The following is a 26,800-nucleotide window of genomic DNA, read 5'->3' as shown; positions in this document are numbered from 1 at the left end:
AGATTTACTAGTTAAATTATTGTTCATGTTTAATGCCTTAAACCACTAAAGGTACATTTGTTTGGACAAATAAAATCCTAAGAACAACATTGTTTATATTTAAGAGCTAATATCTAGACATGTTCCATGTTTTTTTGTTTAATAACGTCTTAAATAACAACAAAAATAGCTATAATATTGTACTGACAAAAACAGTACTTTTAGGCGTTCCATGTTTTCTTTTCTGATGTCACTTCTACTTGCATAAATATTGTTTAAAGAAAACAATGCTGATTTAGTGACTTCTTCCATGCCTGGATATATAGGAAAACATTCTCTGAACTAATGTATTAAAAAATAAGAAGTAGTATCTGACAATAAAATACATGCTTCCAAATAAGTTTCTGTGAGTCATGAAATGTCTTGAAATTTCTAAATTAATCATGCAATAAATTTCATAGACATTTTAAACGTGTCAACACCATTTCTTTTTAATAAAGCAAACAGTATTATCTAGCAGAAAAATATAAACGTCACATTACAGTCCAACGGCAACCACTCTATTGTTATGGTGAGTAACATTAATATGCGAGATGTTTAGCTGTAAAATAAAAACATATTCATATCAGTTTAACAACCTGTTTACATCCAGAACTAAAGTTGATTTACTGGGGCTTCCGTAGAGAGGTGGTGTGGACACGTGATCACAGATCGCGATCACCGATTTCTTGGAATAAACAAAACAAATGACAGCTGAAGAAAAGCAAAGCGCGGCAGGCGATCATCCATCATTCTTATTTGCGGAATCTTATTTTTAACGCTAACAAAAATAAAAACGACGGAGTCAGAGAAGGCAACGCGTTTCGAATTTATCGCCCAAACATTGCGCGACTTGCTAACTTAGCTTAGCTTTATAAAGCACCGACTGTCATGTTATTGTTTCGGTTCCAGCGATAATTCTGTTGTTTTTTTTTAAAAATACAGGATTAACTTTGTACAGATAGTTCCAGCTGTTGTGAGGATGTTTGTGTGACGGGTCACCTTTAGCTTCACCCGAGAAAAAGGAATTGAAATAAGATGGAATTCTTGTAGATGGAGAAACAGAGCTCTCGACTTTCATCTGGTACGAACATGACGACACAGTGTCTTCTACTGTGATGACGTCACGCTTAGTCTTTTAAATTCATTCCGGCCGGTGGTTTTGGAAGGCATAAGTTTGTTTACCAGCCGTGGCTGGATTTATCTTGACCGCACTTTCAGCCACGACTGCGCTGTGTATCAGTAGCAGCAGCAGCAGCAGCGTTTGGGGCAGAAAATGTTGCTATAATACAAACAAGTGGTCGTTTCCTCGAGGAGGAACTGAACTCACATGTTTGCCAGTGTGATCTGAGGTTCAGGGGAGGCTGAGGGAACCACAGGCCAGCCATGGAGGCTGTAAGACGGGAGAAGAGCAAGACCAAGTCAAGTGGGAAGTCGCAGGTAAATACACAAGTCATATTTTGTTACCTTATGTATTCCAGAGAGACTGGTGAAAATGTTATTCTCACATTTACAATCATTGAACTATCTCAAAGGGTAACTTTTAAATCATCTTCAGAGTCACATCATAACTTTGGTACATTGTTATTGCCCAAATAACCCTTAAATTCATAAAGGCTTTTGTTCATTTTACACAAAAAATGTTTACTTTGTTCTATAATTACACTTGCCTTAACATTTTCTAATTGATCTAAGTATATATTTTGAAACTTGATTCTCATACACTGTTCATTACAGTCAGTAAGGACTACGATTAATAATTACAAGCCTAAAAATGTTTATTAATAATCATGGTTAGTTGCTCAACGGGAAATGTGGCTTCTTGTTTTCCACAGGCCAGGAAACATAAGACAACAGTTGAACCCAAAAGGGAAGCTGCACCTTCGTCTGCCTCTCATGATGCTGACTTCTGCAGCATCCCGCTCAGTCTACCGTGTGAGAAAACGGAAGAAAAGAAAAAGCAAGAGGGATTGGTCCAAACTGAAGAAACTACCAACAAAGCATCAGAACGGCCAGATTGTGGGACTCTGCAGCCAACCTCAGCTGAAACCATATCAGTGTTAACTGAGACCTCAGAGCCGGCTCCAGCCTTGTCACAAGTTACTGAGCATCTGACTGAGCTCAAAGTTGAGAGACAAGAGGAGGAGGAAGAGGGGAGACAACCATCGGCAGAGCTAACTGATGTATCACATGAGAGCGACTTGGACTTAGACAAACACTCCCAGAATCCTCTGTGTGTTTCAACCGTTTCCCAGTATGAGATCCAGAACGTGGCCAGCGCTCCTGCTCTGTACCCGGCTCTCCCAACACTGGAGGAAGGCTCCATCATAGACCTCTCCGGAGTTGCTCTAAAGCATTGTGGAACAGGGCCGGCAGTTTTAGCACTAGCCGAGCTGGAATCTTCTCCTCCCAGTTTAGAACCAGTGGAGTCGGTGTCAGAGCTTCCCCGGACCAATCTATACCCAGAACTACCCAGGATAACAACACAAATTCAGGTGAGCATGGTGGACAAATATAGTAATAATAAAGTAATATTTTGTGTGTTCTGTCCATTAACCTTGACTATCAAGTATCGGATACACGTCTAAAACATATTTCTCCGTCAGCCATTTACACAGGAGCAGCTGAGTGTGTGGGAGTCAGGTGGAGGATTGCGTACTTGGCTGGAGGGAGTCGAGTCGTGTGCAGCTCAGTTCTCGGCACTGGCTCGACAAGACAACCATGAATTGGCTGAACTTCTCCAGAACTACTGGCGCTGTCGAAGACAACTGACCCAGTCGCACACACAGATGCACACGCAGTCGTCCGACTGCAGGAGCACACAGACTCGTCTCTGGAGCTTCAGAGATCAACAGCTAACACTTCAGGTTTGGACCATCATGAACTTGTTAGCAGGAAGTTTATGTAAATATTTATTGAAGATTTGTTTTGACATGATGAAAACAGACAAAAAAAATAAGTCACAGAGTCACGGAAATACATGACACAAGTTAGGTTTAGTCATAACGACTTGTATTGAAATGATTTACTAACTAACTTTAAAACCTGTTGATCAAGTCTGAGAACCAGGGCAAAAAAATCACATCGATATTTAATGTATCCAGCAAGACTCTGTCACAACTGATGTAATTATTAGATTACATAAAGTGTTTCATGTATCAAATAATACTTATATTTGTTTATTTATTGTTGTATTTATTCATTAATATTTTCAATTGCTATCCTTCTATATCGTATATTTACTTTTGAGTGTGTTTTTTTTAACATGTATTTTTATTTATTTGCAAACAAAAAGTTATTTTGAATCAGGAAAGAATATAAATGTGCTTTTATTTGACTGTTTACATAGTTTGTGTTGTTCTTAGCGCCTGCATATTGTGCCTTTATTGCTGAATTAGATCATGTTCAATTAATTTACCGCGTTAAAGTACTTTTTGAAAATGTTGCAACATCACCACAATATTAATGATAACCAGGATACTTTTGGTTGGAGAAACTTGAAACTTTCAATACCATTACATCCTTACATCTTCTCTATAGCGTCAGGTCTTTGTTTTCAGATGGATGATAGAAAAGATAGAATCAAGCTTATAGGACTTCTCTTAATTTAAAATGCAGATCCTGTCTGTGGCAACATGAACCAATAAAGGGTTAAACTTGTCCTTTTGTTCTCCTCATGTCCAATGAAACGTAACGTGCCTAAAATATTTTTGCCCGTCTCATGTTTTTTTCTATTCCAGGGTGTGTGTGCGGATCAGTCCAAGGTCAGTGGCTACCATCGCTTCCAGCAGGCAGAGTACAATGAAAGTGTTTTGGCTGAATTAAAGAGGCAACTGGAAGTTCGCAGCGAGCTTCTCCACCAGAAGGTGGCGCTGCACGCGTACACTGCTCTGCTGTCACGCCTCCAGGTGGAATCCTATTTGAATCGCTTGTTAAAAGGTGAAACAATTGTTGCTTTTATACGAAGAGGACTAACGTGTTAATCATGAATATATTTGTTTGCGTTCATCAGATTATTCTGGAGGTCAAGGTCAGCCGCGTTCAAACCAGCCTCTCAAAGCAGCCATCAGTGTCCTCTTCAGCTTCACCCGCCGAGTCCTCGACGACACACAATTTCAGACAGACATCCATCACTGGCTGGAGCGATTGGTACATTTACAACCAACTTTATTTTCATTCCATGTCCTTCAATACCCGTGTTTGTCTCTAGGTGGCAGTGTTGCTGCATGTCGGGGGGTCCGGGGAGCACCTCTACCTGCTGTGTCATCTGCTGTGTTGTCCTGCTGGAGTTGGGAAATGGGCGGCAGCTTTTCTGCAGGTCGGTTTGGAGGGAATCCTACGAGAATAGTGTGGTGTTGACACGTTTATGTCCCTCTGGTCAGATTGAAGTTTTGGGAAACTCCGGTGGAGTCCAGAACTTCATGCAGGCTCTCGCCATCCTGATGTCGCCCGCCAGGTTAGATCAACTTTAAAAAACATGATCTCTTGTTGTGACAAACTTTAAACTGACCTTGTGTGTTCTCTGTAGACACAGAGCAGAGTTTCTGGCACATTTGAAACCATGTGAGAGTCAGAGCTCATCATCTCCAGGTCCTGGATCAGGCAACTGGACTCTTGTGGATGAAGGAGGAGAAGAGGTATCTCGAATATTGTTTCTTCTGTTTCGATACTGGTTTGACATCCTAAAATAATTCTTATTATGTCCCAATCCTGTTAACTCTTTTCCAATCCATCAGTCGACATATAGACAATATCTCATGGAAGTTCTTGCTGTACTATAGATCTAAGAACTGGTTAAAGAAGCAACTACACTAATGAAACCATTGAGACACTGGAGAGACTTATACATTAAAATATATACAACATTTTATAGAAAAATTATGTGAATCTTATATTTTGAATACTGTGTGAGAATAAATGTAATTTAATAAAGGGGGAAAAAAATCAGATAAACTCAGGCATCTGATCCATGTGATGGTTGAGTATTTATGTCTCTTAACAAAAGTTTATAATACAAAAAGCTTAGTTTTTTTCCCTGGCAAAAAAATCATGGAAGATTTTTTATTCTCCTAAAGTGGAGTTGATTATCTCCTTGGTGATAGTATGAGCTGTTTCAGTGCTTTTTTTCCCCATGTACAACTATTTACTTAAAGAGGTCGTTCTACCTAAACGGACACCATGTATTATTTTCTTCACCAGTCACATGTTCAGTCAAACACTCTTCTGTAATCTCAGTGGATCAAAGATGATTCATCCACCAGCATGTATTCAATAACTGTCTGACTCAAACACCCTCGAGCATTAAGCGCACACGTCTGCTGTCTCGAAACCCCAAATGTCAGCATTTTAATGAACACTGTTTCTTATTAGACATATTGGAGTCTAGAACTGGCTGTTGAATCTCTTCTCATTTATTGGTGTTTCTTCTTCTGTCTGGTATGATTTGATGCTGTGCAGGACGAGGATCCAGAAAGCAGTTGGTTGCTGCTATGTGAGGAGGACCTGATCTCCCTCATGACCCAGTTCCCCTTCCAACAGCTCTATTCACACATGCTGGGCATGAACAAACTAGGCAAGAATTTTTCTTTAACTTTAATTTTACAGTGGAAGTCGCTGTATAATTCTATAATTATCTGTTCCTTATCTTATCTTTGCATTAGATGACTGGTTGGGCCAGATTAACACATGTGAACTAAGTGTAAACCTGTGTGTGTGTGTGCAGGTGTGTACGAGCCGCAGGCCTGCTCCAGTCAGAAGATAATGCGCATCTTCGCCTTCGCCTCCTCCCTCATCGAGATCCTGGCTCTGGGCCTGCAGACGTACAACCGGGCTCGCTACAGGCAGCTGGTCAAACGCATCGGACGCATCATCAGGTCCGAGAGTCTCGCTGTATTTTGAGAGAGAACTTTTTTTTTTTAAATCTGAACGACTTGTGTTACAGGATGACTCTGTGTTACGTCAGCGATCACTGGGCCCAGTACGTGAGCACGACCGGTGCCGCCGGCTCTCAGGCGCATTCGTTGTCCGTGGACAAACTGCAGGTGGAATATGACCACCTGTTCCTCCGAGCTGTCCTGCACGTACTCCGGAACAAAAGGTGAGGTTTTTTTCATCTGCCGCGTCACACCTGGAAGTCTTCGTTCATCCAGCGCTCGTGTCTCTCAGGTTGGGAATCTGGCTGTTTATGACCGAGATGCCTTACGGAACCTTGTCCAGCTCCATGCTGTGGAGGGTCCTGTACTTCATGCAGTGTGCTGAAACTACACAACTGGAAGATCTGAGCTCCGTGAACGACACGCGATCGTGCATCACAGCCCTCAGAGGTATTTATTTTATTAGGTGAAATGTTGGTCATAGTACATCAGTGCCATCAGAAAAATGAATACTTGAATGTGACATTACACATTTGGAAACTTGGAAAAAAAAATTAAATGTTGTAATCATAATTTGTGTAATGAAATGTTGAATTAGTTAAACGTATTGTCAACAGTTTAAATATTGAATTTAAAAAGCTACTAATTAGAAAAATATTGGATTTACAAAGTGTATTTTTTTTTTTATTATTGGAATTTGAATATCAAACTCTACTAGTAAAAATTTAAATATTCACATTTTTTATTAAATTATATGTTTCAATTCAACCTTTGAATTCAACCCATTTTACAAATAATTAAATTATATTATTTAAAAAAAACATCTTAAACCCCTTTAATATAGAAACTACTGATTTTAATTATTTAGAAGAACAACTTAATTCCTTGAAAAAAAAAAATAACAATAAAAAAATTGAAAGTTTTAGCATTTCAAATACATTCAAATTCATTTTTCCAATGACTGATATATTATGGTGTTCATTGTGTTCTTACTTCAATGATATTTTAAGTGTGAAATACTTACTATTTAACATGATATCAGTGTTCAAATGTATCTTATAAGTCTTGAACAATGAGAATTTTGTTAGTATAATAGTTTAATAGTGGGCATATTTTAAGCAGAACTAACAATGAAATACACTTTTGTCTGCTGCCACCTGTATGAGGATGTCATGATTGTCGGGCTGTTTCTTACTCACTATTGTAGATCCTGGCCACCAAGAGAGGTTTGAGCAGTGGCTGTGTGAAGTCAACAGCTCTGATGGCATCTCCCTCCTCACCGCTCTGGCACACATGGCCACGCCCACTCAGTACTCGGACCCCACCTTCATCACCACCATCACACTCCTCATTTACCAGGTATTCCAAACGATAAACAATGTCATGTTTAAAAGAGGATTCTGTATTGCTTAGGTTAATTTTGAACAAATAAGAAATTATATTTGGATCTTTATTATGTCTTTATTGTAAAAGGCTTTGTGTTGTGTTCTGTCAGTATTTATTTGTGGCTAAATTGTGCGCGCTAGAGATGCCAGGCGAGCTCACATCAAAGGCATCAGTTTTAAATCCGAAAACTGTGGGTAGAAATGATGCAACATAATTTTCCCACGCACCAAATCCTGTAGCCCAAGGGTGTAAACTCAATCATACAAGGGGCAAACTTCTTTTCTCCGTTAAGGTCATTTTTTTAGACTCCACTTATAATAATTATATCTCTTTTTGCCTTCTTTACCAAAGAAAATTCAGTTTTACTTGTAATGATGACATCTAGAATCTCTGTCTCTTATCTTAAACACTGGCATCTTTGAACGTTACCATATCAACATAAATATTACCGTAATCTACTTTAATTTAGACCTAGACTAGCTGAGTTTGACACATTTTGTGTATTGGTAGTGCTGTAGTTTGATACAGAAAGTGCAGCAAATGTGTATTTATTAGTTTCAGCTAACTTACAACATCGTTATCATTTCTTTTTAAACTTAAAATATAACTTCTTTCCTTCTAAGTTAAGCTTGTTTAAGGCTCACGCCTGATCTCTGATCTCCCGCTCCAGGTGGCGTACGTGAGCGTTTCAACCAGAGAAATCTACTCTAAAGTCGGCAGGGAGTTGCTGGCCGCCATAGCAACGGCCCATCCCTACATCATATCTGTGCTTCTGGAGAGGCTGAGGGAAACCATTCAGTCCGTGGGCATGGTCAGTTCAGCTGGTGCTTGATCGGAGTCGCTCGTCGTCAACTCAATCGCTGTGATGTCTGTGCTATAGGTGGCGCTCTACTTGTGCAAAGAGCTGCCCCTGAGCTTGTGGCAGCTGCGTCCAGAGGAGCTGTGTGTGATCAGCTCGTGGCTTCTGCAGCATCCTCTCTCCGCCGTGGAGAACCGCCTGGCCTGTGTCATACTTGAAGGTCTAAACTGGGGTTATGGACCCGTAAGTTGAGACTGATTCTCTTGTCACAAATTTCTAGACTAAATTTATTACATTTTTTTTTAGGAAGGAGGGCTCGTCCTTTCTTCGTCTTTCCACAGCAAGGTGGCGCTGCTGGTGGCTGAGGCGTATCAGAAGTATCTGACGGACAAACCTTATAGCGGCCTCATATCAGAGGGAATTAAACAGGTGAATTGGCAGGTCAAATTGTTGCCGATCCACAATTCTTGACTCTTCTTTCTCTCGCCCGTCCGTCAGGTGTCGTATCTCGCCAGCGTCCTGCGACTGGGCGGCTCGCCCGAGGCGTCCTTCAGTCAGTGGGCGTGGCAGCTGCTCCTCAGGCTGAAGCTTCACGGGAACGCTCAGAGCTACAAAGGAGCCTGGTCCGTCCCTGCCCTGACGTCCTGCCCGCCTCCGGAGCTGACGCACACTCCCAGCATGCACTCTGTCCTCCGGGCGGTCAAATCAGGACTCCCTATCCGCTGCTACTTGACGATTGCCATGACGACAGTGGGACATAAGTATGAAGCATAACACAAGGTCACATTTATAAGGTTAATATGTTGATCACATGTTTGATGTCGTCAGCTTGGAGCACTTCTGCACCGAAGGAGTTGGTTTGTTGAAGAGTCTGATTCAGTCTCACCACCTGAGAGCCGCCGTGCACCTGCTGGACAACATCCTGCCGCCGACGTACCCGCTGAGCTTCTACCTGCTCAATAATGCTCAGTAAGTTCAGCGACAGTTCAGGTCCAGTTTCAGGTTCTGAACCTCTCACCTGTTCCACCCGCAGGTTTGTGAGTTGTATCCAGTTGTTCCTGCAGTATGACAGCGTGTGTCCTCAAGGCGTGACTCAGCAGGTCACGCATCGAGTCGCGCCTCTGCTCACGGGAACGAACTACGGCGACAACGTCCGACTGTTGAACAGCGTCATTCAGGTACAGCAGGAAAACTCGAAATAATATATGATTATAAAATCAGCAATCAAAGAATACTTTGTGGCCGTGTTTGTAAATTGAATTGCCCGTCTACGGTTTAGGGCCATGTGGTGGAGAGTTCCCTGCCCGGTCGTGTCGGTGCAGCTGCAGTTTTAGAGTTCTGGGTCGGCATCTTGACCCAGCAGAACCTGTGGTACCGAGACAAAACCGTGTTGTTCCTGATGGACCAGATCTGCTGTGCAGCGTTCACTCACCACCAGGAAGAATGTTTGCAGAAACATCTATACCAGCAACATAAGGTAAGATTAACACACCAGAGGCTCAAGGGCATTAGATCCATTCATTTTCAGACCCTGTCAAAGTCTGGTCCTTAGACACTCAAAGGTCAAACAATTGAACTGTTTTATTAAGTTGATTCTGACAGCTGCATAACCCTTAATTTCCACTTATTTTTCTTATTACCGTGTGTTATTTTTTGTAGTCCCTTTATGAGTCTTTCTTGGTTCTCAAATAAAGTGAAAGAATATTGTAAAAATACATAATACATCAAATATCGACATGTTTACTCCTGTTCATTGTTATTTCATAAGCTCCCATGATGCCTTTCCCACCACTGCACTATTTAGTGACGTCTACGCTTATATACTGTATTTTAATTCAACGTCTGTGTTGCTATGTCAAAAGTGATCTGCAACTGTAATTGGTTGTGTTAGATTAAAATTATTATACACTATACGTATACGCCATACTTAAATTAATGCTAAAAGACAATCAAAATATGAAGTATAAATTACTCGCTTCATCTAAGAGCTTAAATGTTTGAATACACATTCACCATCAACATTTCACTCCAGACTGATCACACGACAAGCTTGAAACAGAATTAGAGATATGACAACAGTAAATTAAAACATCTGTTTATCTGCCAATCACACCTTAAATCGTAGATCACAGAACGAAGCAAGACACATCCGGGTAAAAACGGAAACCCCCACCCGAGAACATTTGAATGATAAGATTACAAGAAAATAAATCAGGTTGTCTTCTCTACGGGGGATCGGGACACAGGGAACTTGAAAGAACCATTTGGCCAGAAAGGATGACCCCCTGGGCGAGAAATTTGCCTTAAATATAGCGTAAACATAGCGATGTTTCTACAGATCGGGACCTTTTCTGCCCAAGGCTATTGACCTGTAAAGTCGCCGGTAGAAAGTGTATACGATCGATCGTAAAGCTTGTATTTTGTTTGACTTGGAGCGGCGAAGAAACGACCCGTGACACACTCTGAATTGAGCATCTTTCTCCACAAAGCGAAGTATTCAGAACCGGAACGGGAAGTGGCGGCGTGTTGGAGCGACCGGAACGGACTCTGTGTTTTGATCGTTTTAGTTGGCTGGGCGGCAAAGCATTATGGGAACTGTTCAAGTTAACGTTACTGAGAGGGTTGTTGAGACAAGTGAGATATTAAATGGTCACTTCTTTGTACATTTTTTGGTGACCACACAAGTTAGTTTGCCACTAGATCAATACATTTAAGATGCAGTCGAGGTGAAACTTCACGTGGAGATTCCTTCTGGTCTCCAGTGAGTGACTATCTTTCCATCTGCAGAATGCTCTGGGTTGCCACAGTGACCGAGGACTGCTCTCCACTCTGGTTGGCTGGATTGCCGGCAACGCCACGCCCTCCTTCATTGAGGGCCAATCCCTGAGTGCGGAGGTAAAAGCTCATAAAAAGCGCTCGATGTTATGGATTATGTGTCTGAGCTGATCACGCAATTCGATGATTTCCCACAGGTTTGGTTCGCCTGGCTGGTGCTCAACATGGAGGGAGCGTTTGAGGAGGATTCTCAGCTCAGACGATGCGTTGAAAATGAGCTGCTGTCGGATTCTAACATCTCCCCAGAACAAGCTATAAAGGTGGAATCATGACAAAACGTTGAAACCCAAGTGTGAAACTTAACGTCTGTTTATATCACACAGAAGGCACAGCAGAGGCTGAAACTACCAGTAGCTCCGTCGCTGCAGCGACTTCAAGTTTACCGCTGGGCCTGTCAGGCTTTAGTCACCCCCCCTGATCATCCCCTGCTTCCTCTGGTCTGGCAGAAGTTTCTACAGCTTTATCTGAGGCAGCCTGGGCCAGAGTTTGGGTGAGAATCACAACATCTTTACACGATGATCATAAGTATGTTCTTCTGAACGGTTGAATTTAGCATTTTAAATGTGGAAACTTGAGGGTTTCTTAATATTCTTGTTTTTTTTAAGATGTTTTTGTCTTAATAATTGTAATCGATCATTTCTATATAACAACGTTTAATTTGTTTTTATTGAATTATTGAATCCACTCATTTCTATTTAATTTAATTTTCAAGTTTTATATTCTAATTCCAATAATACAACAGAAAATGATCAAAATGTAGTATTTTTTAATTGATATTAACATCAACTTTTAAATTAATCTAAAATTGTTGCTGTAATTGTCCTACAAGACAATATCACTCTGTGTTATTATTTTTCGAATCGTTTTGTAAATATTCACATTTTTTTAAATTTTCTTTAAATATAAAAAAGAAACCTTGAACCTTTCAACATAGGAGTTTCTGAATTTAAATATTCAAAAACGTTTAAACATTGGAAACGTTAAATAGATTATGCATTCAATATTCGGCACTGATAAGCTTCCATAGCACTAAACATTTATTCTTTAATCAGGACATTTGACATAACTTGTTAAATTATTCATATGAACTTTTTGGAACCAAAAAAATGGTGTGTGAGGTTGGAGTTTTGCTTCCAGACTGGCTGCAGGCGGATGTATCGGTCGAAGGTTCTTCCAGGGATCTCATGCCGCTTTGCTCCGAGATATAAGACAGAAAATACAAGAGATCTGTGACTTCCACCACGCCGCCAGCCAGGCCCTCAGGGCCCCCCCACTGAACACCCCGACATCAGACCCTGCGTCTGATGAAAGTCCAGACAACGCTCGCCCGCCTTACCTCACCTCGCCTCTCCTGCACACAGAGCTGGTCAGGTGAGTCAGTAATGTGAGATAATCAAGACGTGTGTGTGTGTGTGTTTTAAAAATGATTGGTCTCAGGCTGTGTGGAGTATTTTCTCTGTGGCTGGACGACGAGACTCTTCAGAAACGAGAAGTCTACCTCCCCTCTCTCCCGCCCGAGTACGAACCTCACCGACTGGCCCAAGTCATGCAGTGGCAGCAGGTGAGCGTCATCGTCTGACACCAGCGATTGTCGACATCCCAGCATCTACAACTGTGTCTCCTGCAGGAGCTTTGGCTGGAGTTCCTGGACCTGGAGCGTCTTCATCACGATGCGAGGGAAGTGTTGTCTCTGTGGGAGAAAGTGCAGAGCGAGCCAACGTTTCTCCAGAGCCAAAACCCCGGCCTCACCGACTACGCCAGCCTTAGCAACGGTACGCAGCCAAGTCTTGAAACAAATGGATTCTTTTACGATGTCGGCTTCTCTTCTCAAGATTCCTAACAAAGAAAACCTTCACTCGGTTGTTTAGAAAAAGGCTCTTTGAGAGCTGTGACGTCACACTCTGACGAGGGGCCAACATCTTTTATCCCCCTTGAACAATTGTCTCTAACCAGGAGAATCAAATTCCTAAACCATTCTCCTTCAACAGTTTTACTGTTATTGGAAGTCGTTGTATAATTGTTGACATCCATAATGTTTGTTCCTTATATTATCTTAAACACTGGCATCTTTATAACTCACCACATCAACATGAACCTTTATCTACTTTGATTTATAACTTCCCCTTCACTATTGGTTTCCACAGCAAAGGAACGTATCGTGACCAACCTGCAGAAGCATCCGGCTCCTCGCCCGGCTCCGGAGCTTCAGCAGCACAGAGCTCCTGTGGCCGACGTCCCTGGTGTTTGTCTGACTGACTCTAAAGCTGCTGCTGTGTTGCTCCAGCGGGATCTCAGTCTTCTGCAGGAGCAGGCCAGGTACCAACTTTTTAAAAAATATATCATTGTTATATTGTATTGTATTGTCATAGTGACAGCCTTTCACCAACCCTTTACGGTTCCCATAATGCTTTGCCGCCCAGCCTGAAACCATATCAGTGTGACAGGAAAAAAGCAGTTTTAGAGGTCAAAGGGATGTGGTCATAATAGAGGTTTAAGAAAACATTTTAACACTTGAATATCATGATTATGTATAGATATTGACAATACTTTGTCACTTTTTTCTTTCACTTATATTTCATTAAAGTCTCTATAATGATCTTTGAAATCAAATATTCAGTGTTTGGTGTTTAAGTGTTGAAATTAAATTTTGTGCCGCTAGATGGCAGCAATCATTATGATCTCTGCAGCTAAATTAACTATGAAATAAAGCGAGATCCCTGCGATGGCTGAGGACGAGAGGTTACTGTCTACTCCAGCAGCTTTTAAAGCTGATGTTTTGACATATTTTGGTTTCAAAACAAATGAAAGCAGTTGCGACTTTGTCAAGAGTCATGTGGTCTGTAAATTCTGCAACACCAGAGTCAAGTACTCGACAATACTTCAAATGTATATACTTGTTCCTACAGTATCACAATATATTGTATTGTTGTATCACCAGATTCTTGACAATACACATCCCTTGGATAATTATTTGTTTTTAACTCTAGTTTTCATTTCGATTCTCTGCTCTTAGGATTGCAGTTTCACGTGAGGCCCAGCAGGTGGCGATGGAGCAGGAGCTCCTGGAGAGTCTTCCTCAGCTGTACAAGAACATGCCGGAGCAGGTGACCATGGCTCTGGAGTGCAAAGGGAAGGGAGGTCAACCGTGCCAGGGCCCGGCTAACATCACCGTCACAGTACGAGCACACACACACTCTCGTTTACTCCTGTCAAGTTTGTAGTTGTGTTGAAGTAGTTTTGTGTGTGTGTGTGTGTGTGTAGTGTGAGTGCGTCCAGAGGCAGGAGGCGGTGCAGACACAGATCACGTCACTGCACAGGGACATCAAGAAGCTTCAGACCGATGCGATGGCGCCCCCTCCTCAGAGTCTGGCCCAGGCTGCTGTTCACACCGAGAACTTCATCACGTCAGTACAAAAAAACACACAAATCAAATCTCGACACTTGCTCTTGTCATCATGTGACTCCTTTTGTTCCTCAGGGCTCTGGTGAACGTCTACAAAGAACGCAAGTTACCGGTCGTGCAGCAAGTCGGAGTGTCGGCGTTCTACCAGGTGGTGTCTTACGTGTGCGAGGACACACTGAGACATCCACCAACACGCCAGTACCTGTCGTCGTGCGTGGAGATCCTGGGTCAGGTGTGTAGTCGTAGAACACGTGGAAAGTCTTAAACGAGTATCTATGATATTTGTACACCCTAATGTTAAACATCACTACAGAAGATTGAACATGAGTCTGGCGTCCCCCACCTGTAGAAGATCGTAAATGAATGATGAATGTGAAAACTGAAGCGTCTCGAGCCCTGCTGCCACGCCCACATGTGCATTTGTTAACAAAATGAGAGCTTTTTTTTTCCTCTCTCCATAAAAGCTTCCAAAAATTAATCTCAGTACTTGGGCTTTAGTAAAGAAATAAATGCAACTGCCGTCCCTGCCCCGCTGCAGTGAAACAGTTTGGTGGCCACCTAGAAAAGTTGTCTAGTGAAAAAAATGTAAGAATTATAATCCAAAATTAATTCAAACTACAGTGGTCCCCTGCTATATTGCAGTTCTTGAGCTCGCTGTTTTCCACAGGGTACTACATATTTAAATATATCGTAGCAAACTCATTCAGGATTGTCAAAGCCAGCGACTTGACATCAGAAGTTAGGAGGAGGCCCTTCACCTGCCTTACCTATGGTGCCAACATAACAGTGTACTCCCATAATTGGTTGCTGTAATACCAAAATTAAATTCTACGTCTATGTTGCCTTGTCAAAAATCATCAGTTGTGATTGGTTTGCTGGGCGGCAAAGCAGTACTGGAACTACGGGTCAAGTGCAATGTTGAGTTTTCAATTTATTATAAAAGTTAAATAAATGTTGTTAAAATGAACAATTGAAAAAGTAGCTACTTCCTTGATTTTGTCTAATGCTCAATATGTTCAATACGAATTAACTCACTCATGATCGAAGCTTAAAGGGTTAAACTAACAAGATTTTTTGATCAAATGTTAAATTTTCCTCCTTGAACAGGTGTTTATCCAGGGAAACCCTGAGGAGTGCGGTCGCGTCCTGAAGACGATCCTGGAGCAGAGACGTCTCTGCCCCCTCATCTCCCCCTTCTTCACCCCCAACGCCGCCCCGGGTCACCTCGTCTTCCTCTACCAGGACGTGGTGACGTCGCTCCAGCTGGACCGAGCCGACGTGATCTTCATGCTCCTCACGAAGGTGAGATCCGACACAGTCTCTCTGCGGGAAAAGTAACGGCGCTAACATGTAGGTTTGTTTGTTGGTTTCGTAGTTCGACCTGACACACTGGCTGGCCGAAGCCCAGCCTGTGTTCTCGGAGAGGACGCGCCTGCTGGAGCTGGTCCACGGAGCTCTCTGCGTCTGCAGCCGAGACCCCGAGCCGGAGTTCCTGACACCCTTCCACCTCTTCAACAAACACTGGACCATCCTGCTGCGCCACCGCTTCCCCGACCACTACAGCGACTGCCTGCGCCTGCTCATGACCGGTTCCTCGGACCAGCTGCTGAGCCCGGAATGCTGGAGAGCGACTCTGCAGGTTCTGGGATGTCTGCCTCAGGCACGGGGCAGCAAGCACAAAGCGGAGCAGAGTCACAACCCCGCCGACCCTCGGACCGCCTCTGCTCACAGATCCACCATCACCCTCTCACCTCAGCAGGTGAGTTGATGCTGCTTTGTCTGCGATCTCAGTTTTAAGTGTTCCGGTGTCTGGACAGGCGGAGGAGACACTGGATTGGCTGAGCGACTTCTTCCTCAAAAGCCGCCTCAGCAAGCCCGAGCTGCGCAGCTTCGGCCTCTACTCCGTCTGGACCCCCTACTTCACTCACGTGGTCTCTTTCTTCGACCACCTGGCCGGGGTTTTGATCAGCGCGTCTCTGAGCAGCTGCGTCAGGGAGTCCATGGGCAGCGGGAAAACCATTAAAGGTAAACGATTCACCAGTGAAAGGAGAGTTCTGATGACGTCACTTCACTCTTGTCACGTTTGCTCTACAGCGCTGCAGGATTTACACGGCAGGATTGTGCGGCTGTTCCGACCCTGGATCTTCCCTCTGGACTCTGACGATGGCAGGTAAGTGTTGGACTCTAGAGCTGGTGGTTTCAATATGGAATTAAATCAGTGCCGTCAGAATATTTAATGGTTGAATTTAACATTTTACATTTTGAAACTTTACCAAAATGTTGAATATTTTGCATTGAAATAATGAAATTCAATATATTTTGTGTTTAAAGTTGAATTTGTGTCCTTTCTTTAACTATTTGAATTGCGCTATATAAATATAAATTACTTACTTACTTACTTACAAAGTATACGCACCTGATCAAGTCCTTTTGTGCTCTATTGGTGTTGTCTGCCGGCACTGTTATAAAACCATTATGTTAAATTTAAAAAGCTACATTTAAAAAAATATTACATTTAGAAGGCCTTTTTTTATTTATTTTTTTATTATTTTTGGAATGAAAATATCATGAGAATTTTTTTTTTTAAATTAAAATTCAATATAAAAACGTTTCAAAATGTCAAATGTTAAATTAAACTGTTCAATGTTGTGATGACACTGGTGTACTCTGCTAAACTAGTTTGTTTTCTACTATATAATTCTTTATCTACAACGTTAAACCATCCTTCATTTCAACTTCGCCTCAGTAACCTCAAGTGCTACCCGTGGCTGGAGAGCGACGCCGGCGCAGCAGGAAGTCTGATGGGACTTTACACTCAACTGTCGGAGACGCTGCACCACAAGTTCAGAGGCGAGTTCAACACCAACGTCTCCTCGTGATCCGGTCTGACTCCGACCAAACTCCCACAGAACGCCTGCTCCCGGGTCAGAGGGGAGCCCTGTGGCTGTGCATGATGCAGTACTGCCAGAGCTGCACGTCGGCGCGCACGCCGGAGTACCTGCTGTACATGTACCACACACACCTGCGCACACTTCCCTGGAGGTACCTGCAGCCCGACACCCACCTCATGGAGCAGCTGTTTAACGTGAGTCTTTACAGTGTCCCTCAAGACACTTTCTTTCTTTACGATCTTTGTATCCTTTTCTTTGCATTATTTCCTTTGATCTATGTTATTTATATTTGCACTTTGTTCTTTTTATTTGCACTTTGATACTTGTTCTTGTTTTTATGAAACTATCGTCTGTTGTGAACTGGAAACCTAATTTCCCGAAGGAGATCTCCAGAGAATTAATAAATTCCATCTAATCTAAGACCATCAGAGATTGAAAAAAGGGCTGAACCTTGTTTCTTTCAATTCAAATCGATGCAATAAATACATCAAAAATATCTACGATTTGAGGAAAAAAAGCTTACACTGAATCTACAGCAGGTGGCAGCAGAAACAAAAAAGGAATGAGATGATTTTTCTTCTTTGAAAGTGAAAAAAATGTAGCCAAAACTTTTTTCTTGTTTTTCCAACACAATTTCTTTGAAATGTTAATGTAATTATCATCATTTATTATTGTATAGACTTTTGCACTGAAATGTGTGTGATAATTATGTGTTGCATACATTTCTGGCGCGCTATTTTAAGAGGTCAAAAGTTAAACATTAATTAAGTATGAGTTAAAATATGTTATATTTAAAAATATTTTTGTATAAATCAATTCATGTCATCATGATATGCAGGCCTGGTTACAGCGAAGAAGTGTTGCATGTTAAACTGTTGTGTTGGTCATGCTATACAAGTCATTGTGTAGTAAGACCAACACGACGTTTGACCACACAACTACACACTGAATCGCAATATTATTTGTTTACTTTAGCTGTTTTCCTAGATTTATATTCAAAGGTTTTCATGGTCCGTCTGCAGGTGGAGAGAGGAAGTCCCAAGAGCTGCTTCCTGTTCATGGGCGAGGTGTTGTGCGACGTCAACTGGGTCAGCGTTCTGAGCGACCACTTGCACTCGTCTCCGGCGGCGACCCTGTACCCCACCCTGCTGAACCCGGTCCAGTCGGAGTCGCACACCATGCTGGTCTACCTGCTGTACATGCTGGTGTTCCTGGCTAAAGAGGAGCAGCTGCTGAGTCAGCAGGTATTGTCAAAAAGATCACAGTTGTGTATTTTGTTTTCCCTCACGGATCCTTCTCCAGGACTCCCCGCTCCTCAGTCTGCTGGTCCAGTGCACGACCCTGCCCTGTCACGAGCTGGACCTGTCCTCCTACAGGGGCGTCCTGGGTTACGTCAGCACACACTACCCCCCGTCCCTGATGCTGAGCGCTGAGTCGGCGCCGCAGCTGATGCTGAAGCTGCTGCGATCTGCTGCTGGACTCCAGCCCCGGGTCCACGAGGCTCCTCACCGGGTGAGTCAGAACCAGACGAGCCGCCGGGTTTTAGTTTGACACTCAATAGTTATGAACATGCAAAATCAAAATTGCATATGAGGTCTCGTCCCGCTCAACAACCCTCTTAGTAACGTTGACCTGAAGAGCTCCCATAAGGCTTTGCCGCCCAGCCAACCAATCACAGCGGTCGATCACTTTTGTCATAACAACATTAGACACGATTCAAATACAGTATTGTAGCGACCGTATTTGTAAGTAAGCAAGTAAGTAAGTAATTTTTATTTATATAGCGCTTTTCCAGACCAGGGTCACAAAGCGCTTAAACAATCAAAACAATATTCAATAAAGTATATACTTTAAAGGTCAAGATAAAACTGATAACACAACAGGAGTTCCAGAAAATCAAGGAAAAGCCTGAACAAATAAAAACTCTGCCGTCATATAATCTGTTTGTAAAAGTGTCAATAATGACAATGAATTGTGTGGTTTGTGACTGCAACTTGATAACATAATGTGTACAAATATAAAGTACTGTGTACAAAGAAAACATCATTACATCTGCCAAGGAGATTGTCTGCTTGTCTGTAAACAAATAGTTGAAATGAATCAAGAAATTCTGATAATAGAAAATGGTTCAGATGATTTAGATTTGAAGATACTTCTGTAGTTTCATTTGGATTTGTTTTTTCACCTTCAGTAAAAGGTAATATTGCTCAACTCTTGTACATGTGTATAATGCAAGTGAGCTTCATATTTCAAATGCTTAAAAAGCAGTATTTAATTATGTGGATGGCATAATGAAGGAAAATCAGTTGAAAATAAATGGTAGAAATGAGCTGCTTGGCAGAGGTCTGCGTTCCTAAGAACTTTTCCTGTTTGAGTTTTCATTTATTTTTCACCACTAGGAGGCCACGCCAAAAGCCAGAGCCTACATGTGCTGGAGCGTCCAGTGCCTGGTGACCCTCGAGCAAGGCGGCAGCATCAACCTGAGCAGCCTGCAGACGCAGCTGGAGTCGCTTCTGGACAGCATCGTGACTCACAACCCGTCAGGTGAGCGGCTTCAGTGACCCGTGTTTCCTCAGCCGACCCTTCTAATCCGGTTCTGCCCTGCAGAGACGGGTTTGGAGCAGAGGCACATGGCGTTCTGCGACCTCTTCAGCGACGCCCTCGCTCTGCTCAACGGCGTGGGCGTGTCCTCGGGCGAGGCTCTGGCCGCTCGTGTGATCACCTGGCTGGACAAGAAGGGTCGGGGGTTCCCCATCCTGCCTCTTCTCACCGCCTGTTCCCGCTGCCTGGCCTCGGTGCGTCACATGACCCGCATCATGGAGGCCTGCATCACCGCATACTTCCATCATGGTGACTTCCTCGCTTCCTGTTCGTCGAGCAGCCGAGGTAGAAAAGTTGAACTGAGTGATTTTGTGTTCCAGCGGAGGAGGAGAGCGTCGGTTGGGGTCCCGTGTTGGCCTCGCTTCAGGTGCCCGAGCTCACCATGGACGACTTCCTGTCGGAGAGCCAATCAGGGAGCAGCTTCCTGACGCTGTACGCCTTCATCCTCCAGCGCCTTAACTCGGAGCACACGGCAGCCAATGAGAGAAGAACTCTGGCTCTGATCAACACCTGGACCAACCAAGTCTTCCCCAGGTTGGTCTGTTGAAGTCATTAGATGTCGTCACCTGATGGTTTGATCAAAAACAACGTAGATCGTTGTGGATTTGATGATTTATAAAGATGCCAGTGGTTTAGATGAGTGACAGAGATTTTGGATATTAACACACAGAGACATATAACACATTATATTAGAGCCATCGGGATATTGAAAAGTTGAATTTAACATTTCCAATTGAAGTTGTGTACTTTGTGTAGGTAATATATATATATATAATTGAATTAAATAATTTGAATATTTAATTTCAAACCATTTAAAATTAGATTTTATTCATTGTTTTCATTTGTGGCTTTTTAAATTTAAAATAAAAATATTGGTATATTAGGGTCACTAAGAAAATTGTGAAGTTTCCATTTATATAGAATTTAAAAGCTATAAATAAAAAAAATAAAAATAGAATTTAAAATAAATGCAATTAAATCGTTGGAATTGGAATCTCATGTCATTTTACTGTATTTATAAATAAAAACAACTCCACCTTTTTTTTCAAGAAAAATTCAATATTTCAAGATACAATTATTGAATTCAATTATTAAAAAGAAAAACAAATCGTGTTAATTAAGTCAATATTCTGATGGAACTGATATTAACTTCCATATTAATAACAATAAAACTGAGGTTCGACCAACAGTATTAACATATTATCTACTGCTCTAAACTGCTGGACCTGTTGACATCTTGACGTTCTTCATGCCAGTGGTCCGGAACATGAAGCCAAGCTCTTCCTCTGGTGGCACAAGGCTCTGAAGCTGTCGGCGGAACAGTTGCAGCTGAGCCAGGGAGAGACCGCCGCACTGGTCCTGGGTCTGCTGAGGCTGCAGACTCGGCTGCAGCAGCTCGGCGAGGAGAGACTCAACTCAGGACTGTTGGGAGCCATCGGCCTCGGGAAGAAGTCTCCGGTCTCCAACAAGTGGGTCCAAGTCACTGTGATGCTAATGCTAATGCTAACAACAACGTCTGTGTTTTTGTTCTCCTCAGGTTCCGAGTGGTGGTCCGAAGTCTGGCCGCCTTCCTCTCGGTGCAGATTCCGTCAGAAACTGAGGTACGACTTCAACCCGGCACCGACTTGGAACTCTCGGCCAAAGCACAACAAGTACGTGGAACGACATGAACTCAACTGTTGACGAGTGTAACTGAGTGTCTGACGTGTCCCCGACAACAGAGTCTGGGGGTCCTGGAGACCATGTCCGGTAGCAAACCCTACGCCGAGCTGGAGGAGTCTCTGAGCAAAGCGGTCCAGTTCATCCGCTACCCTGGACACTGCCTGAAGGACGGCCCGCGGCTGCTGGCGCTGCTGGCCAACCTGCTGTACCCGGACCTGCGCTACCTTCACATCATGCACTGACCGACACCTGGATCCAACCCTCAAGTGGATCTCACGGTCTGAAGGTCCTGCACATTAGAACTCATGATGAAGAGGTCCAGACTTGTAGACCAGTGATGCCTGTGGTATTCTTGCACTTTTTAATTCATGATCAGAGCCGACCTGTGAAACCTGGAGCAGGATCTCGTAGTTTAGCCGTCTGTGGTTGAACTTTGATGACACAACTGCCTCTCAAGTCATGGATGCTCGTCATGGTCGTCAGTATTATATCATGTTCGCCCTCAAGTGCTTTCCTTGTTTTTTGCCAAAGAAAAGATGCGTTTCAAGCTCATCGGCCAACACATGTTTTCTTCTCATCCTCGAACAAAAACGCACAATCACACACTCTTAGTGCGCTTATAACGACACTACTTGCTACAGTAGTGTCGGAGCCAACGGTGTGTTGAAGATGTGTCGCAATAGTACGGAAGTATATCAGTGCCACTGTTTTAATGATGAAACTTTCTTGTATTTAAATGGGTTTTTTTTTCTTAAATAATTAATTTCAATATGTTCTATATTGAAAGTTTGTTTTGGTTTTTGGAATATTTTTAATAAATGTTTAAATTTAATTAATTATTTCATTTGTAACTTTTTTAATTCAATTTAAAATAGTGCCAGCATTTTTGTGTTGAATTTTAAAGGCAATCACTTAAAAAAAATATTGAATTTAGACATTTTATTTTTTAATAATTAGAATATCAAACTCTCATAAAAAACAACTTTCAATATACAAATTATTGAATTAGATTATTGAAGTACATTTTAAATGTTTTGATGGCACTAATATACTTCCCTACAGAAACCTTTTCGTGACACGTTTCTATCAAAAATGTGTATTTGATCATTTCATTTGAAGATGTTATGCCTTGTTTGTTTGGTTCTGTTGACATTAGAGACACTCGACCCTTAATGTGCTTCCCTGGTTGATAAAGCAACTGTAGGACAGAAAGTGACATGTGTGCGGATGCTGTGGAAGTAAAGAACATCAAAGAAAAAACTTTAGTTGTCAAATTGTATTTGTGTTTTTTAAAATGACATTCAAATATTTAGAGCGTTTGTACATTTTTGTGTTGCAATCAAACTTCCAACCACTAGATGGCAGCAGTCATTACGTCCTCCGAATCTAAAGAAACAATGGAATTTTCACAAAAACTTAGAGCTGATTGAGGACGAGAAGATACAGTTTAAATTAGATTATTTGGACATATATTGGTTTAAAAACAGATAAAAGCAGTTACGACTTAGTCAAGGGTCATGTGATCGTTAGTTCTGCAACACCAGAGTCAAGTACTCCACGATTCCAGGGTTCTCGCCAGTGCCATTCAGCGAAGGGGTCCCCTATGCTGTGATTTTGATCCCCTGTGGTGTGAATTGTGGCCCCGATGCTGTGTCTTAAGCGGTGTAGGAGGGTTTTCTTTTGTTTTCCTGTTGTTTTTGCCTTTATTTCAGGAAAAATGTGGCCCTCAGAATGCAGGGAATAGTGTTTCAGATTGTTACAAATTACAAAATTTCACAGTACTCTACAGTACTTGTGGCTGTGTCACTCGCTGCGCCATGCACACCCCCCTACATTGTATTTCACAAAAAGAAATGCAAGCAAAATAATGTGAATATTATCATCTTAATTGTAATTTTAAAAAATGTATAATGTACTGTTATCGATACGTTATCGTAGAAAACAAACTAGGAGATGTCGCCAGATTTCTGAGCTGACTGAGGACGAGAGGATACAGTTTAAAGCAAATGAAAACGGTTACGACTACATCAAGTCATGTGATCTGTAAATGATGGAACACCCGATTACTAGGACTATACTACAAATATATCTTTGTTCGTACAGTATCACAATATATCGCGTTATATTGTACTGTTGCTACTGTATCGTGATATGTATCGTATCACCATATTTTTTTCAAATTCACACCCCTGGCTTCATGATACGATTAATTGCAATATTGTAATAACAATGATATAAAGCTTTTTAGACGGAAAAACTGTCGTAGAATCGTAAACACACAATGCTATATTTTTAGCATTAGTTAACTTTAAGTTTAAACAGAGGGATCTATAGTTGTATTTCACAAAAGAAGAAATATCAACCAAATATCAACCAAATGATGTGAACATTTTAATCATCTTGAGCATCTTAATTGTATTTTTTTTAATGTATAATGTACGGTTGAATATCGATACGTTGACAATGAAATTTCACCAGATTTCTGTGCTGACTGAGGATGAGAGGATACAGTTTAAAGCAAATGAAAGCAGTTACGACTTCATCAAGTCATGTGACCTGTAAACGATGGAACACCCGAGTCAATTACTCAGACCATACTACAAATATATGTTTCGTACACTATCACAATACATCGTGATATATTGTATTGTTGCTACTATATTGTGATATGTATCGTATCAGCATATTTTTTCCAATACACACCCCTGGTATGATACGATTAATTGCAATACTGTAGTAACAACTGTCGTAGTATCGTAAACACACAATGTTACATTCAACTAAGTTAACTAAGTTTAAACAAAATATATACAAGCAAAAAAATCATGTTAATTGTAATTTAAAAAAATGTATAATGTACTGTTGAATATCGTAGAAAACATCTTAAGCCATATTCAGATGTATCAGTATTTTCTGACACCCCGAGACTCAAAGACACAGCAGGAGACAGAGAAAGGAATATCAACTTAATCCTCCCTTTACTTTCATCCTACAGATCTTTCTCTTAAAGTGTTTTTCCAGCAGGACTCAGAGCCGCAGGTGAGGACGACTTTAAGGACAGATTATAGAAGTGGATCCTCACGACTCGAGTCTTCCTCCTTCACTAACGACTCCGCTGCCGCCCGGAGCTTCCAGGATTACTGCCGGCGTGTCAGAAAGAATCTCTGTGTTCATAAGTCAAGCAGGAGCAGCGAGTCTGCAGAGCTCTGCGGGACCTTCTGCAGAGAAAGAACTGCACCAAGAGAAGGAAGGAAGTGAGTGAGCGACCGTGGGAGTGGTTCAGACCTTCACTAGTATATGGAAGTTTACATCCCGAGTCCTCGCATCACCTCACGTCAGTTCACATCAGGCCGGTCGCTATGGTTACTGCTATAGTGTAGGTGAGTCGAGGACGAGGTGTACCAATGGTATATGAGGACAGGATGCCCCCCCCACGGTGATGTCTGCAGCCCTCTTGTCTGTCGTCTCCGCCGCCGTCTGCCTCCCGTCTGTCACCTCAGGAGACGCCGTGTTGAAATGAAACACGAGAGACACGGAATCTACTATCACACGGAAGCTACGCCGCGACACGTGCTGCTGTTACACACGAGTCCAGGCAGACACGTCTGGCAGATTCCCATGTCGCCATGGAAACCCAGCATCAGCACTCTTTTTCCCAGACGTCTCTCTCGGCACATAAGTCGGCCTCACGTGCACTTTTTGGTTTGTCATGTGATGAGACATGAGACGGTGATCGTCTAGAGCAGCATGACACACACAACTACACAACTAAACATCTACACAACTTTTAAAGGATGAAGGAAGGATGACCCCGGCAGAATTTTTTTTTTTCATGGAATAGCTGTTTATTTCTCGACCGTGGAAGTGACCTCGAAATACCTACTAATAAAAAATACATTTTTATTAATAGACAGACAATACCTCTGATTTTGACTAGCTAAGCTAGCAAGTATATAATTTAGTTCAATATTGCATTAGCTCTATACCGTAAGCTATTTTACCGGGGGGTAGCTTAGATGAAGAGAGCCTAGCTTCCCCCCCGCCACCCACCCCCCCAAAAAAAATCAAAATGTGCGGGAACTTCCCTGTTTGTGACCTTGGCTCCTGCTAATGTTTGAGTAATGTTTCTTAAAGAGACAGTGTAATGATAGGCAGAGCATAAATGTCAATGAAAAGAAAATGCTTTTTTTTAATGGCAAGACATAAAATATGATGTGAAGGTCATACTTTTAATCATGAAATAGTTTTAAAAATTATAGTTTGAATGATAATGTCGAGTAAAAAATTAATGTTGATATTTGTAAAAAAAAATGTCTTAATAGGACGTGACCATCATTCATTTTATCACTTGTTTCAAAAAGTACCAAAAAAAAAATTAAGTTGTGTGGGAGCTTACCTGCTTGTGACCTTGGCTCTGAGGGTTTGTAAATCTTGGAAATGGGTTCAATTCGAGATGTGTGAAAAAGGGGTTGCTTTTAGTTCTTAGAGATGTACAATACAATGTTATGTCAAGGTCATATTTTTAATCATAATATGAGTTTAAAAAAAGTATATTTGAATGACTTTGTCGCGTAAAATTTGACGTTGAAATTTGTAAAAATGTTTTAATGGGACATTATCGCAAAATAGAATTGCCAAAAAGTACGCAAAAACATCAAATTGTGTGGGAGCTTAGCTACTTGTGATCTTGGCTCTGGGAGCTTGTAAACCTTGGAGATGGGTTTAATTCAAGATGTGAGAAAAGGAGTTGCTTTTATTATTAAAAAACATACAAATAAAATGTAATATCAAGGTCATTCTTTATCATTGAATTAATAGAAGTGAGGTTAAAGTATATTATTTGGAATTATTATAGGAGGTGATACTTAAACATGGAGCTTTGTTTTTATTAAATACGTCCATAAAGTGATATAAAAATGCTCCACAATCATGTGGTAATGACGTATATAAAGCACATCAATGAGTGTGTTTGTGATCGAGGCTGGTATGTGGAGTGTCTGCGTTTCCACCGTCAACAGTTGCTGCTCATCGACAGCTGACTCGTCCTGAGATCCCTCCTCATGCCTCACAGCCACATTCTCAGCTGGACACGGGAATGTTCTCCCGCCACACGGAGGATGGATGTGTGGAATGTTGGGTCTGCACTGTGTCTTCCTCCATCAGCCTGACCATCAATAATGAGTTTTTAAGAAACCTTGGGTGGGAAGAAGAGGAGAATCAAAAACCTACAAGAGCTGGTTCAGATGTTTCAAGGTATATAGGGTTGGATGTCTTGACAATGGCTGCTGCCCCCGCGACCAGACCTCAGATAACGGTGAATAAAAAGGATGGA

The 26,800-nt window shown here is 41.9% G+C and overlaps 1 protein-coding gene across 1 annotated transcript; it reads left to right on the top strand.

Annotated features, from left to right (window-relative positions):
* Window positions 1-679: 679 nt before the first annotated feature.
* Window positions 680-22,728, top strand: epg5 (ectopic P-granules autophagy protein 5 homolog (C. elegans)). Its single transcript, XM_087793896.1, has 44 exons — window positions 680-1,458; window positions 1,854-2,513; window positions 2,625-2,885; window positions 3,759-3,957; window positions 4,031-4,167; window positions 4,229-4,336; window positions 4,401-4,474; window positions 4,547-4,655; window positions 5,476-5,590; window positions 5,741-5,891; window positions 5,960-6,115; window positions 6,184-6,341; window positions 7,099-7,250; window positions 7,948-8,088; window positions 8,158-8,319; window positions 8,383-8,505; window positions 8,575-8,837; window positions 8,905-9,045; window positions 9,110-9,254; window positions 9,356-9,553; window positions 10,864-10,971; window positions 11,049-11,171; window positions 11,235-11,401; window positions 12,049-12,282; window positions 12,349-12,472; window positions 12,539-12,683; window positions 13,056-13,227; window positions 13,925-14,087; window positions 14,173-14,315; window positions 14,390-14,546; window positions 15,422-15,616; window positions 15,690-16,073; window positions 16,132-16,339; window positions 16,409-16,484; window positions 17,061-17,164; window positions 17,224-17,399; window positions 18,228-18,449; window positions 18,508-18,717; window positions 19,605-19,749; window positions 19,813-20,055; window positions 20,127-20,340; window positions 21,063-21,275; window positions 21,344-21,458; window positions 21,528-22,728. Exons 1-44 carry the CDS (start codon window positions 1,405-1,407, stop codon window positions 21,708-21,710), a joined length of 7,731 nt encoding a protein of 2,576 aa, XP_087650022.1. The 5' UTR covers window positions 680-1,404; the 3' UTR covers window positions 21,711-22,728.
* The last annotated feature ends 4,072 nt before the right edge of the window (window positions 22,729-26,800 follow it).

This window comes from Callionymus lyra, chromosome 1, assembly GCF_982586985.1.
Source record: "Callionymus lyra chromosome 1, fCalLyr1.hap1.1, whole genome shotgun sequence".
NCBI classification, from domain to species: domain Eukaryota; kingdom Metazoa; phylum Chordata; class Actinopteri; order Syngnathiformes; family Callionymidae; genus Callionymus; species Callionymus lyra.
This window is presented reverse-complemented; position numbering and strand designations above follow the sequence as displayed.